This window comes from Ceratosolen solmsi, unplaced genomic scaffold (genome assembly GCF_000503995.2).
Source record: "Ceratosolen solmsi marchali unplaced genomic scaffold, CerSol_1.0 scaffold58, whole genome shotgun sequence".
NCBI classification, from domain to species: domain Eukaryota; kingdom Metazoa; phylum Arthropoda; class Insecta; order Hymenoptera; family Agaonidae; genus Ceratosolen; species Ceratosolen solmsi.
This window is the reverse complement of record NW_011948447.1, coordinates 469,127-485,023: the sequence shown is the minus strand read 5'-3', so window position 1 is coordinate 485,023 and position 15,897 is coordinate 469,127. Positions and strand designations below refer to the sequence as shown.

At 22.1% G+C, this 15,897-nt stretch overlaps 1 protein-coding gene across 1 annotated transcript; it reads left to right on the top strand.

The window, feature by feature from the left end:
• Positions 1-5,619: 5,619 nt before the first annotated feature.
• Positions 5,620-11,546, top strand: LOC105366271 (maltase 2-like). The gene is made up of 8 exons (XM_011504653.1): positions 5,620-5,778; positions 8,753-8,940; positions 9,017-9,286; positions 9,431-9,673; positions 9,747-9,932; positions 10,365-10,620; positions 10,889-11,231; positions 11,380-11,546. The coding sequence occupies exons 1-8, from the start codon at positions 5,622-5,624 to the stop codon at positions 11,534-11,536; spliced, it is 1,800 nt and encodes a 599-aa protein (XP_011502955.1). The 5' UTR covers positions 5,620-5,621; the 3' UTR covers positions 11,537-11,546.
• The last annotated feature ends 4,351 nt before the right edge of the window (positions 11,547-15,897 follow it).

Sequence of the window (15,897 nt, the reverse complement as noted above, 5' to 3'; positions counted from 1 at the left end):
GTTACATTATAAATGTTTGGCATTTTCAATTTCAAAGAATTAAGAAATTATCTTTTGAAGGGCACTATTTAATATTCTAAAATAAATACTTTTAGTATAAATATGTTTTAAAAAACAACCCATAATTGGAAAAATATTTGAAATTATATCTAATAAACTTTTAAAATATTAAATTAGTTACTGATTATATATAATTAGATATTATACAATCATATGAATAATTATGAACGCATGAAAATAAATATTAATTTTCATTTCAACATTATACATTTATCAAATATAATAATTTTGGTAAAATAGGATACTAACATGGATGTACATTTATAAAAATATTAAGGAATCATCAAAAATCATTTTAAACATGGTTAATATTATTAATTTTACTCTTAAAGTCATTTTATAATTGAGTTGTAAAAGTGAATTATTTTAGAAAATTAATTATGTTTAGAATACACTTGGAAAAATTAATAGGAATCTATAGAACTATGACTTTATAATAACTATGATCTTTATATTTTATTTTATATTTTTAATTTATTCGAAAATTATATAAAAACTAAATGTCTTGTTAAACTTTGATTATAATCGATGAAATAATCAATTCAGTGTTTAGTACAATTTAAATGATAATTTTGTATTAACTCTTTAATTACATAATTAATGCATAGTATATTTAAATATTTATTTGATAAAACAGTAAAATTCAACTAAATAAGCACAAAGAAATACTAATTCAGTTTGGAAAAAAATCTAACATTACATTTTAGTTATTAAACATTTTTAATTTAAAATTTTTATAATAAATTAAAAAATAAATATTAAATATGGAATACAATATCAATGGTCAATACAGTATTATAGTCTTATATTATTACTTGTTTAGAATTAATTACTATTAAATAATTAAAAAAATTTAATAAAATATATTTTGAATAACGTTATTTAGTAAAATTTCAATTACATATAAGTAAAAATATATTATTAATAAAAGAATACAATAAATTATTAATTAATTTTAATTAAAATAAAAAGCACTGCAAAAATAAATCAATTTTAAAACCTTATATTTACATAGTTTCTTAATTCGATAATAATCCTGTGAATATTTATCAGCTCAAACGAGCTTTTCATTTCTCTACTTTTTGTCTTATTTTTTAGATAAATTAAAATTAATTTACATTAAATTCATAAAATACTTCACTGCTAAGATATTTTGAAAATCTATTGGTATATTTAAATGCAAAACATATATTTATACAAAATATATGCAATATGAATAGTACTAAGAATTCTATAATACAAAGTTATATTATAAATTGTTTAAATATCAATTAAATAGCAGTATTTAATTATAGTAGTATACCTACTAATATTTCAAAGCACAAATCATTTAATAACGAAAACTTTTATTTAACAACTAAAATACAATATATATTGTAGAAAAACTATTAAAAATTATAAAGCGTGTTCATAACAGCATCATTCAAGAATACCATCTACCTAATGATATTTGGCAATGAATGCTTAGGTAGAATATCATACATTATTACATAATAAATATAATTGTGCAGATTATATTATTAATTACTTTATTACAAGTAAAATAATATTGAGTTCGTATGGCTCAAATAAAATGAACATTCTACTATAAATACTAAAAAATTAATCATATTTTTAATCTGTGCTACTTCTCAATAGAATCCAAAGCTACTTCAAAGCCACCAAAATAATAATATACAAGGTTCAGATATAAGATATTACATATTACATTTTATTATATTACATAATTCTAAATTAATATCACATAATTTTCATGTAATTCACCTAAAAAAATAATACATTGCATGCAACTACTAAATTAAATAATTAAAACATAAATTTCATTTTTAATTTTAAAAACATAGAAATAATAAAAATAGGTATAACATTTTTATTTATAACATCATTGGTAAAAATATTATAAAATGTTTTCTTGTTATTTAAGTCTTATTAACTATTCAGCAACAATTGTATGTATATTTTATTAAAAATTAAGTACATTAATAAATTGTTTAATTACTTTTATGATAAATGAATGTATAGAAGCATTTATGTAGATATATCAATGACAAACTTTATTTAAAAATATTTCTTTATTAACATTATGATTTTGAAAAAGTAAATTTTATAATATTAAGAATTACAAAATTAATAAAGACTTACTAATAATATTCTTAATAATTACATAAACTTTATGTATTTATCTAAGATTATCTAACAGATAAAATATTAGATAACTAAACTTCCTTGTTATCAATAATTGAAATAAAACTACAATAAATTCAATTCATCTTAAATATTAGAAGACTAATGTTTTATTTTTATTACTTCACAATTTGTGAAAATATTTAATTGTACAGATAAATTTGAATTAATATATTTTTCGGAACAATTATTTTCTAACCCAAAATCCTTTAATAATTTAGTCACACTCATTTAAATTTCCACTGATAATTTCACACTTCATGAATATTTAAAAACAATTGTATAGATTTTTCTTACTCACCTAATGGATTTTTATATACAATCCATAAATTTTGTATTAAAATATGAAATTGATAGTTTCTATTTTATTATATTAAAAGCTTAAATAATTATATTTTTGTTGCTAATTTTCAATATCATTCTTTCACAAAATTATTTTTAAGTTTGATTTATTGAAATTCAATATAGATTAAAAAAATTTTATTACCTATTATTTTTCGGCAAAAAATTTTTACAATAATTCAGATTTCCTGTTTTATGAACTATAGTCATTATCAGTTATAATGAGTAATGTGCGTAAAAAATATTCTTAATATGTGAGTGTTCATTATTAAAATAAATAATAAAAATATAATGAATAATATATTTATCATAATTCATTGTATGATATTTCTGAAGAGATGAACATATATTTCACAATTGTATGTATCTTAACTACTAGAATAAATTAATAGAGTGAAATCAATAATTATTTGGAAATAAATTTTAAATTGAAATAATATAATTCTAGTTGAAAAAATTTATATTAGATTAAAATATTATTATCGTATTATATTAAAATTTTATATTATGAAAAATACTATATTAAATTATACATATTAAGTGTTTTACCAAAAATTCGAATGCGAATATAATTATAAAACTTAACAATAATTTAAAAGAACTATAGTCAGATTTTTATTTTAAAAGTAAGATATTAGTAAACGTAAAAAATTATACTGGACTGCATTCATTAAAAGTTAATCACGAGTTATTTTTACACTATCCATGATTTATGTGTATATAAATAAATATAAGATAATAATCCCGAGGAGATGTTTTCAAATTTTTTCAATGCAATTTCTCTCGAAAAATTAACATTATTAAAGAAAGATTAGACCCAATAACTTTCACCACTGCTTTAAACATTAATTAATTACTTGAACTGCCTACATATAACTATAAATTACTTTGAATATTGAATACACTCAGTAGTTAAAGAAGAACTAGATACAAAATTTCTGATTTAATTAGAAATACCTCTTTTTATGTATTTTAATCGGTGTAAATAATATCCTATATAAGATATTTTTATATATAAATTTTGGAAACAATAACTGTTATCAAAAAATTAAAATTTAAAATAAAACATAAAATAATTCTTTGTATATAATTTCATTTATTTGTTGAGTTCATTTTCGATCTACTAGTGATAAAAGCAAATAAAACATTTAACATTTTATAATTATGTAATTAACATAATTTACATAATTAACATAATAACATAATATTTTTATTTTCTCTTATCTCTAGTTTAAGTTCTTAATAAGAATTTTTATTATAATACTGAGCATTAAATTTAAATTTAGTTCCATATTCCATCGATTTCCATACAAAAAAGCCAGCAAGATATCATGTATATGAGTTAGGCAAATATTTTCATATTTTTTTATACACTTTCAGAATCAATGCTCTTTTTATTCATCTAATTATAATCCTTTATCCCCGCCTCACCTATTCATTATCATATTTAAAGTAAACTTCATCTACAAGTATATATAAGATGCGATAAAAATAAACATTGATCAAGCTTGTATATACCTAGCATATATTAAACATAAGTTATCGCTCACGGAACGAAAATCTACAAAATATTGTTCGATGCTTGATGTCAAAATGAAATTAAAATTCTAAAAATAATAAAGTAATAAATTGATAAATACGATAAATACTAATAAATAAGTGTATATTATTTATTTATGGTAGAATGCACATGGCACCATAATATTTCAAATACAGAGTAATAAAGTTTAATAAAATCGTTAAGTTCGTAAATATACAATATTTTTTGTGTTATATTAAAATTTTATTGTTTTTATATCAGATTTAATATAATTTTACTTGTAGTTACATTATATGTTATTATTATATTTATTACCTATTATTCTATAGCACATATATTTTATAATAATAATATCACTATAGAAAAATAAATAAAATAATATAAATTTAACCTCAAAAAAAAATTCGATCCAAGTAAGTATAGACAAATTTTTTAAGGACAATCGCATTATTCTCTTTTTAATGAAATTAAAATTGCTAATTCTTATATATTTATGACAGGTTTTCATTGAATAAAATAATCAAATTTCCTAAGCAAAATATATTCGATATTTAAAATAAATTAAAGACCTTTTTATATCTGTCAATTAAATGATATTAAATTGAAAATATAAATAATTATGAAATTTTAATGTTCTTAAGTTAAAATTCTTTCAGTTTTACCTATTAATTATAAAGAAATTTTTATATTCAATAAGTAAAATAAATATTAAATATATTTTATAAATAATTGTTTCATAATTAATATTTAAATCATTTAATTAAATATTAAATACAAAATAATTTTAGTATTTAATTTTACACATGAGTATATTAATATTTCTTTATTCTTGGTGGCCTTCCGGTAATTAAATTAATAATTCCAGCAATTATAGTAATAAAAGTAGTTGCGTTTACAAAATGTTGTATTCATAGATATTTGTAAAAATATCAAATCTAATGTTTGCAAGGGCATCAATATAAATAGTAAATGATGATAATTATTCTTGGCATTTTTTTCTATCGCTATGTGTCATTGCAAGATTCTTAAAATTAAAAGACCAATTATGATATAATAAGATATTTTAGAACTAGATATTTTTCTATTTCTGCTCATTCTGCAATACTAAATTGTTATGCATGCCGATTTAATAATAACATACTGTTTTAATATTATTAATAACCACCAACATAATATTATAAAAATATTATATAAACTAATTAATATTCTTCTTTGATACATTTACTGTATATGAGATATGTTTAGTTTAAAGTGAATTAATATATAAAATGAAGTCATTACTTTAAAAATTAATATTACAAATTAATGTGAAAATAAAATAAATAATTTAAAAGAGTCATTTCTAATCATAATTATAATTATTAGGTGTTTAAATCGGTGTCGGTAAAAGAATTATGTCAATTCAAGTTAATAGATAGCGTATCAAGAATTTTTCACAAAAGTTAGTACAATCCTCCTATATAAGATCTGCACATATCGCTACTTCACAGAAAATATGTTGTCTTTGCCGAGTTGTGTCACTCTTTTACTCAGTGTAAGCTTTGTGATTGGCGAAATAACAAATCAAGGATGGTGGAAAAATGCAGTTTTTTATCAGGTTTATCCTCGAAGTTTCATGGATGCTAATGGCGATGGAATTGGCGATTTACAAGGTAAGATTATTTAAACATTGTTTAAGAGTATAATCTACTATATATTTCAGGAAATTTCAATTGTATTGTTATGTTATTTAAAAAGATTTCATTGAGAGGACAAAGGTATCATTTGATATAATTTTATCCAATATATAAATATCAATATATGTTATCAATTTTTCTATAATATTAATTAAATAAATAAAAAAATGTTTTAATTTCTTATAAACTTATAATTGCAGGTGCAATTACAAAGTAATTCTATATTTCATTTAATATTATATAAAAATTGCATATTTAAAAATGTATGAAAGTATTCATACTATGATATAATAAAAACTATCATTACTATTTCGAATTTTATTACATATTTATATTTCATGTCTGCAATCACTTTGCTCGAGCAATATCTGATAAAATTCTTACTTATCATATTAAATAAAAACATTCAAAATAATTTATATATCTTAAGATTATAATTGAACATGATTACAATAATAATGAAATTTCATTTTGTAAAATTATTTGCAATTGTATGAATACATGTCTAATTCTAAAAATTTGCTGACAAAATCTAAATAAATGATAATAATAAAGAAATATTTCTAAACTTATTTTACAACTGATTGAAAAATATTCTATTTTAAATTTTCAGTAAATAATTGTAAAAAGAAAAACATTGATATATAAATATATCAAAAATATTCTATTTAAAATTTTCAGTCAATAATTATAAAAAGAAAAATATTGATATATATATATATATATATATATATATATATATATATATATATATATATTTACTGAAACTTTTAAATAGAATATTTTTCAATCAGTTGTAAAATAAGTTTAGAAATATTTCTTTATTATTATCATTTATTTAGATTTTGTCAGCAAATTTTTAGAATTAGACATGTATTCATACAATTGCAATAATAAAATAGAATTTCCTTTCAGCAATTTTTAATACGCAAAATATTTTAATAATTAAATATTTCAATTTTCAGTATTTCCATATATTATTATGGTTATAAAATTATATATTAATTAATTATTTATTTTGTAATCTAAGCAAATTTTTTTACAAAATTATTTACAAATTTATTAAATTATATTTTAATGGGAATTAAATATTGTAAATATTTTAATTTAAATAAATATGTAAATAAATAAATTAATTTTAATTTAAATGCAGTTTAGTGCTGATTATAAATGTATAAAATAATTTATTTAAACCATTCGATAAGCCAAAAAAATAAAAATAATGTGAAGCGTTATCGTTTCTTTTATTCAATTGAGTTTAGAAATTATTATCAGATTAATATTTAATAGTAGAAAATAAATTCAATTTCGGTTATTGAACTCAGGATGATCAAATACAGTCTATTCAAATGTAATTCATAAGCATAATATATATAAAATTAGACTTTATTAACATCGGTTTTATTAAGATTAAAAAAATATGACATAAAAAATAAAGAACAAAGAAAAAATATCTTTTTTCTAATATAGATATGGTATATCAGAAAAACAAGTTAAATATTTATAACAAACCCTGTGAAATTCTAATGAATCGAAATATTTAATGCAAATAAGATAAGTCATTTAATCTTATTGCATTAATAAATTGCAATTAACTCTTGCAGAGTGAGTTTTATACCCAGTTAATAGAATAAAAAGTGAAGTATAAAATATATAGTTTTTAATATAATAAGATTTTTTGCAAGACTTAAATTTATAGATAATATTTTAATTCAATTTAGTATGATAAATAATACTTTTTTTTACAGTTTTCATAAATGTGTTCAAAAATTCTAAAAAGAACCTCCATTAATATTATTTATAAAATATTATGATTATATATTTTAATTTTTCTGTATATAAAATAATACAAGTTTCAATTACTATTTATATTTTAACTATCAATTATAGCTGACAAATCATCTGCATTTATTAGTAACGAATAAATATTGCTGTATTAATTTCAATTAATACAATCTATAAAAAAAAGTATTAAAACTATAAATAATTTAAAAAAAAATAACTGAAAATTAGTTCAACGATAGATAGTGTAATTATAAAAGAAACATATCATATTGAACCAATATACTAAAATTGTTGAGAAATTCATTTTTATGAGGTAAGTTTTACTGTTACCTGGAGATTATGTTTTATATATATAAAAGAGATTTAATATATATTTAATATATATATATATATATATATATATATAATATATATCTTTTATATATATATATATATATATATATATAAAAGAAATACAAAAAAAAGAATTATGCGACTCCTCTCATTCATTTGCTCTGTCTCTCGCACTTAATTACATTGGTACATACTCTTTCTCTCTCTCTCTCTCTCTCTCTCTCTCCCTACCTACCTCTTCCTTTGTGAATTTTTGTTATATATTTATGTTCTTTCAAATCATATATTTTATTTTAAAGTTCTTAATTACTCAGAAACTAAATCTAATAGTTATAAATATTAGAATATAATTATTATTTATAAAAATCAAAACATTAATTACACTAGTATTATATAGAAATTATATGTATGTTAATATACTTAACCATAATTAATAATAATTAAGTAACTGTATATTTGGATCTGTTTTTTATTTATTGATTTTTATGATTTTGTATTGTTTTGTATTGATACTTATTTGATTTTTCTTGTAATGCATTACAGTGTATAATTTATATACTGATAATAAAATATTTTTTACCTTTATGTAATTATTACTTACAAAAATTTTATCGTATATTTATTATAATTCAAAACCATTTCATAATGCAATGGAATAAAAATCTACTTCGGCGAATAATAAGTTACTGCGCATATTTATTTTTGTTACAGTATATTAAAAATCTCTATTTTATTACGATTATATATTTTTTATAATAATATTCAATAAATATAATATTAATTTATTAATTAATTATATATTATTTTCAATAATGAAATTTTCTATATATAGGTATAATCAACAAATTAGAATATTTCAAAACTACAGGAATTACAGCAATATGGTTATCTCCAATATATACTAGCCCAATGGTAGACTTTGGCTATGATATTTCAAATTTTCGAGATGTCGATCAAACTTTCGGAACAATGAAAGACCTAGAAAATTTAATAGAAAGGTCCAAGCAACTAGGTGTTAAAGTAAATTATTTTAATAGTTTTAATTAAAATAATTATCTATCATTATATATAAAAAATATACCATTTTTGGATACAGATCATTATGGATTTGATACCTAATCATACTTCTAATAAACATGAATGGTTTATCAAAAGTACTAACAATGAACAAAAATATAATAATTATTATGTTTGGCGAAAAGGGAAAAATAATGACAACAATACTGCGCCAAATAATTGGATTAGCGTTTTTAGTGGATCTGCTTGGAAGTATAATTCAAACCGTGATTTATGGTATTTGCACCAGTTTGAATATAGGCAACCTGATTTGAATTACAACAATCCTGATGTTCGACGAGAAATAGAGGTATATTTTACTTTATATGAAAAGTATCGATGTTTATATTGATATTAATTAAATATAATTAATTCATGTACAATTAAATATTCTTAAATAATACTTATAAATACGGTATTCAATAAGAAATTTATTTACTTTTAATTTTTGTAGGAGATCATAAAGTTTTGGTTAGGTAAAGGCATTGATGGTTTTCGAATAGACGCAATTCCCTATGTGTATGAAAATGACGACTTTCCGGATGAACCATTATCGAATGCATCTGGAGTTACGAGCCAAGAATATGCTTATTTAAACCACATATATAGCACAGACAATTATCGGACATATGAATTAGTCAAAAGTTGGAGAAAAATATTAGATGATTGGTCTGATACACATAATGAAGATGAAAAAGTTCGTTAATTTTTTGAAATTTTCATTCTTAATGTGTAATATAAGTATATTAAATTTTAATTATTATTTATAGATTTTATTCACTGAAGCCTATACAAATTTACTTAACACAACTAAATATTACCGATTTGGATCACAAGTACCTTTTAATTTTAACTTCATTACGAATGTACATAATAATTCGAAGCCTGCAGAATTCAAAAAAGTAATTGATGATTGGATAGCTCAAACGCCAATAAATGCGTCAGCTAATTGGGTGGTAAAAAAAACAAATTAATTATATGATTGTATTCAGAAATTTGTTATGATTTTAAAAATTTGATACTTTAAAAAATCATTTGATTTGTTTATGTGCTCCATAAAGAAACACTCTTGTATTAAGAATAATTTTTTATAAAACTTAGAGTCAATATGTAATATTTCTAGAAAATTTTCAATTGTATTAAATTGTATGTAATCACTAAATGCAATTTAATATAATCTTACCTAAGTTTAAAATTTCAATTACTAAATTCTTTCTGAAAATATACAATTATCTTATTACGAGCGAAGATCGCTTTTGTTATAAAAAAATAAAATATACTTAACAGCGGTCTTTTGATTAATAAAATACACTTATATAAAACACTGATTATGGCATTATGCACAAAGAATTTAATATAATAACAAACCGACTAAATCGCACTTAAAGATGGGTAATCACGATCGCAGTCGTACTGCTACACGGTACCCAGGAAGAGCCGATCAAATGACGATGTTAGCAATGATACTGCCAGGCATTGCTGTTACTTACAATGGAGAAGAAATTGCTATGGAAGATAAATTGGATATCAGCTGGAAAGCGACCCAGGATCCGCAAGCTTGCAACACTGATCCTAAACATTACAAAATATATTCCCGCGATCCCAATAGAACACCATTTCAATGGGATGATTCAAAAAACGCAGGTGAGAACTGATATGCTAGAAATTACTACCATGTTTTTAACGAAAGAAAAATTCAAATTCAAATTTTACTTAGAAATTATTTGAAAATGATACATTTCATATATTTGTAATTATTAATGTTTGAAGTATCATAGGTTTATTCAATCATACAACGATTTAATATTATATACAAATATTATATACAAATAATATATATTTAATATTTATTGATTAATTGAATAAATTTATCCATTATCAATTTTTATAATAAACCATTATTTAATTAAAGGTTTTAGCACTAATGATACCACATGGTTACCCATTCATGAAAATTATAAAACCATAAATTTAGCAAAGCAAATAAAGGACGTAGAATCACATTATAATCTTTATCGAAGATTAATTATGTTGAGAAGTAATTCCAATGTTTTAAAGAATGGAACTTTAAAAATAGAAATTTTAAATAATGATGAAGTTTTGTCAGTTATAAGACAGTATGAAAATGAAAACGTTATTCTTTTAATTAATTTTTCTAATGATAAATTGCAACACATAAATGTTTCCTCCCACACAAATGGAGTTACCAATGGAACAATTTACATATCTAGTGTACAATCGGGAATTAAATGGAAGTAAGTTTTATATTTATATTTTGTACAATAAAAATAGTTTAGTTAGTTCTTAAAATCATTAAAAAATGTATATTATAAAAAAAAATAATAAACATAATTATAAATTATAATTTGAGTAAGTAGAAGTAAAATATAAATTATCTTTCAGTTCATCAGTATCTGTCTCAAACATTACGTTAAAAGGTAAAGCTTCATTAATTCTATTAGTAAAATCGAATGCATATACGAATGGAACAACTTTAACGTTGGTATCAATAAAATTATTGATTTCAATAATATTAATTTCTCTTTTTAAATTAACATAATCTAACAAAGTATAGCAGGTACTTACACATTTAGTATTTAATGTTAAAATTGTACTTACATTAACTTTTTCGCAGAAACTCTTATGTAATCTTAATAACATTAACTTTTCTTATAATATTAACAGTTTTAACTGTGTTTTAAAGTAAATATTTAAGTTATAATAAATAATTTTGTTTTTATTTATAATTATTTATATCATACACTTACAACATATGTGCTAATATATTGTAATCTTTTCTTATAAGGAATCTAACCGATAATTTTTATTATGAAGTATTCTTCAATTTTAGTAAATATACAAATTAATCTTAAAATTAATTTTAAATACTTATATTGTATAAAGAATATATTTAAAACTATTATTTCTTTCATAGTTTTATAATTGTAAATAAAAGATATATATATTGTAATACTAATAACTGTAATCACACTTTTCAATTGATATAGTAGTATATGTAACTTAAGTACAATATGAAAACTAATACTTTATTAGTTAACTTTACACAATATTATTTTGGTAATAAACAGCAATAAAACTTTTTATTTCAATATTTTAGTCTTTTATAAAAGCATATTCTGATTTATAATAATTATTATAAATTATTATCATTGATATATTAATTTAATTATTATAAAACATAATTACATTATAAACCCTATATAGATCTATATATTATACTATATTGTATTATCACTTATTTGTTCGAGTGTAAATAAAAATAAATATATAAACTTGTAACTTTTTATATACTTTATTTATTTAATTAAAAAATATTGATTAATAAATTAAAGGCATTTAATGTATAAAATTATTTGAAAAAGCAATTACAAATTTTTGTTATAATGTATTAAATAAAAGAAATTTCGAAAAGAATTAATAACATAATACTGAATACTAATAATATTCTCAAAAGTAAGAAATTATAATTTTAAATATCGAATAATGTATATATATATATATATATATGTAATCGATTTATATAATCTTTTACGTCGTTCGTACGTGATATTGAACAAATTCTATAACATTGTTTCTAAAAATATACTTTTTAATCAAATAAATTAATATTTACATTTGAAAATGGTTAAACAGTAATTAAATGTTTATCATATTTTAAAATATGTATAACTATGTATTTTTATAATTATTAAGAATTACAAACTAAAAAACTGTGAAATTTTTAAACTCTCAGACAACATATAAATATTTTGTAAGAAGTAAATTACTTTATAAATATTGATCTCCTACAAGAATCAACGAATACACATTTTTTTGAATAATATAATTTTGTTACAGTTTTTATGGGTATACAAAGTATTTGTTCTAAAAACGAAATTTATCTTTATTTTCATTCTATATTCATATTTTTCAACAATTAAAAAAAAATTAATATATTATTTCTGATATGATAGATATCTCGAATAAAGTAACAATAAACTAAGAGTTGTTTCCATTTAAATGCAATTAATGAGGACTATTTTTAAATATTAACTGTAGTTTGTAATATTTTGATAAAATTTATGATTTTAATTGACGATTAAAAAGAAATTTCTATAATATATTTACAATTATTTAAATATATATTTAAAAAGCTAAATTTATATACATTATATATCCTCATTATTAGAAATTGACTTTTTTTAAAGCTTTGTAAAATTTATTTATTAAAAAATATTTATAAAAATTTTTAATTATTTTTCTTAATATGCTTATTTAAATATACAAAATTATGATTGTTTTCTGCTTAATTTATATTTATTCATAAAACTATAACTATTTATAAAAATTTTATTTGTAATAATCTATTAATATCATAGTATGTACTATACAATACTTATACACATAAGTAATCTGTAATTACTTGGAAATTATGTTTAAAAACATTAATTAAAATAAATTACACCAATATTACATATTAATATCAATTCAAAGTTTATGCAAATCAATATTCTGTTTATTTTGAAATATGTTCGAAATTGTTGCTAACTGCCAATAACTGCCAATGTTCGATAGCTTATATTTGCCACCCGCCCTAGCAAATGCTTGGAAAGCAGTTAAGTGGAAGGTCTGTAGAAATACAGTGTATTCATCCTCGCTAAATATGGTTTATTATGTTTTATTTACAATTACATTATTGCTGTGTTGGATGTATCCTACGTTTAATTACAGAGACACCGTTGCTTGGAACGGTTCTTGTGATGGATGTTTCACTGCATAAGATGCTCCTTGATGACTATGATTTGTTGTTAATTTTGCAAGGAGCAACAACTAGTGGCACACTTCTTAACGAGTGTGTTTTGTATTGTTTAATGATCGCGTCATCGCAGTCTCAGACGATGGCAATGCAGATTTGTGTACTCACAGCAATGTAGCAGACTTGATCTGATCCTGTAATGTGACTGGCAATGCAGTCCTTTTCTCTCATGGCGATACAATAGCCTTAATTTGTCCTTTGCTTCATCCCAGTCGCGATAGGACTGGCGATGGCACACAGCTCGTTCGTTTTCTTCCATCGTGATCGCACTTTCGGCTAAATAACTATAGTATCAACGGTAAGTTGACAATTGTTCCTACGTTCTTGACTCCTTTACTTATACAGCGATTGAATCTGAGTTGTCCCCACTTTTAAAGCCTCTGATAGTGAGTCCGCGCTCAAGGAATGCCTCTACCTTAGTTTTCTCTAATACGAGTATGCCGTTCTCAGCGACACGACTGAGCATGCGCGCCTCTGTTCAGTGTTCCATCTTCCGAAGGAAGTTAGTTTCGATAAGAGTGCCTCTAGTGGCAAAGCCTTCAACTAGGAACCTCACTTTTCTCTTGGACTTCGCGTCGAGAGGAGCTCCTGGTCAAGCGTCGGCGCTTGGCTTCTACAAGTAACAACATATGGTCGACTTCATAACAACGGATGCATTGTGTTCCGATGCATCGTAAACCTTGAGTGTGACGACTATTGCTAGATGTCTAATAAGCTAGGTTTTCCCTTACGACTTGATTATTTTCATACATCTGACACTCTCGAAGGGTTCTCACAATCTAGAACAAATAGCGTCATGCTAGTCTTGTAAGGAATGGCAATAATTAAGTATACTCATAAGAGTATGGGTTTGCTATGATTATAATAGCGTCGCGGCATCTTGTTAGCTGACAACAAAGGGCCGATCATTGCGCTAGAAACACTGACTGAATAATTTCCTTGAAATGATAGCCGTTGGAATTTTATTCCATATAATATACGAGGTTTTATGAACAAAAAATTTGTAAGATTTATTTAAATTGAAATTATTTGGTCAATTTGAATTATAAATTTTACGAAACATAATTTTGATTAAATATTATTTGAGTTATGTTTTCGATATTATTTATTTTTATTTTTATTTAAAAATTGAACACTTCCTTAAATTAATAAAATAATTATTTATTAATTTATAATTATTAATTTAAATATGATGAAATGGGTGTGCCATATTAATGGAAATATAAATTATTATAATTAATTATTTTTGTACTTTCTATGTAGGAATAATAATTATATTTTCGTATTACATCATTGCCAAACTTCTATACTCTGAATGATAAATAATTTTGAATATATTATAATAATAATGCAATTTATTAATTGTTATTCGATTTAACAATAATAATAATTTGAGGAATTATAAGAAACAGATCCATATTACCTTTAGAAAAATTAGACCAGTTAGATAAGTCATCAAGTATCAGTACAATTATTCATCTGTGAAGAGTAACTTAAAAAGTAAAATAAGACGGAAGCGAGGAATATGATAAAAATTAATTGTAAATTCATCAAATAATAATAATGAAAATTCTTGTTTAAATATGTTCGAAAGTGTAGTGATGTAATTCTTGGCTCGAACTGCCAATGCTTCAATAGCTTAGTTTGCCGCCCGCCGTAGCAGACGCTCTGGAAGGGGTGAGATGTAGGGGCTGTACAAGAGTCGTGAGAGTTGGTTAATTATATTTATTATACAATTTATTCCACTATTTACACATGGATGTTATAGAATCTTCTTGTATCTTATATGAAGATACGATTTCTTGACTGGCTTCTTATACAGGAGGTGTCACTACACAAGATGCCTTGAAATCGTTTAATTGATGTAAATTGCACAGGTAAGTAATTGCTGCACACTTCTGATTGGAGAGTGTGAGATAATCTTGATGGTTGTCTTATGCCGGTTCTGTCGCCGGCTGACAATAATTGAAGAGAAAATATGTATCAACGTACTTACAGCGATGTCGTAATTCAATCTGATTCAGCGGTAAGAGGGACACGAATCATGTGCGGCATGACTCCTTCACTCACCAGCATGAACTATTCTTGTGGCGAATTACTAGCAA

Bases quoted from the DNA above. Each gene is read 5' to 3' on its own strand.
- LOC105366271 (XM_011504653.1), top strand. From the start codon at position 5,622: ATGTTGTCTTTGCCGAGTTGTGTCACTCTTTTACTCAGTGTAAGCTTT. The intron at 9,674-9,746 runs GTTCGTTAATTT...TATTATTTATAG, and splicing joins CACATAATGAAGATGAAAAA to ATTTTATTCACTGAAGCCTA. The intron at 9,933-10,364 runs GTAAAAAAAACA...TCGCACTTAAAG, and splicing joins ATGCGTCAGCTAATTGGGTG to ATGGGTAATCACGATCGCAG.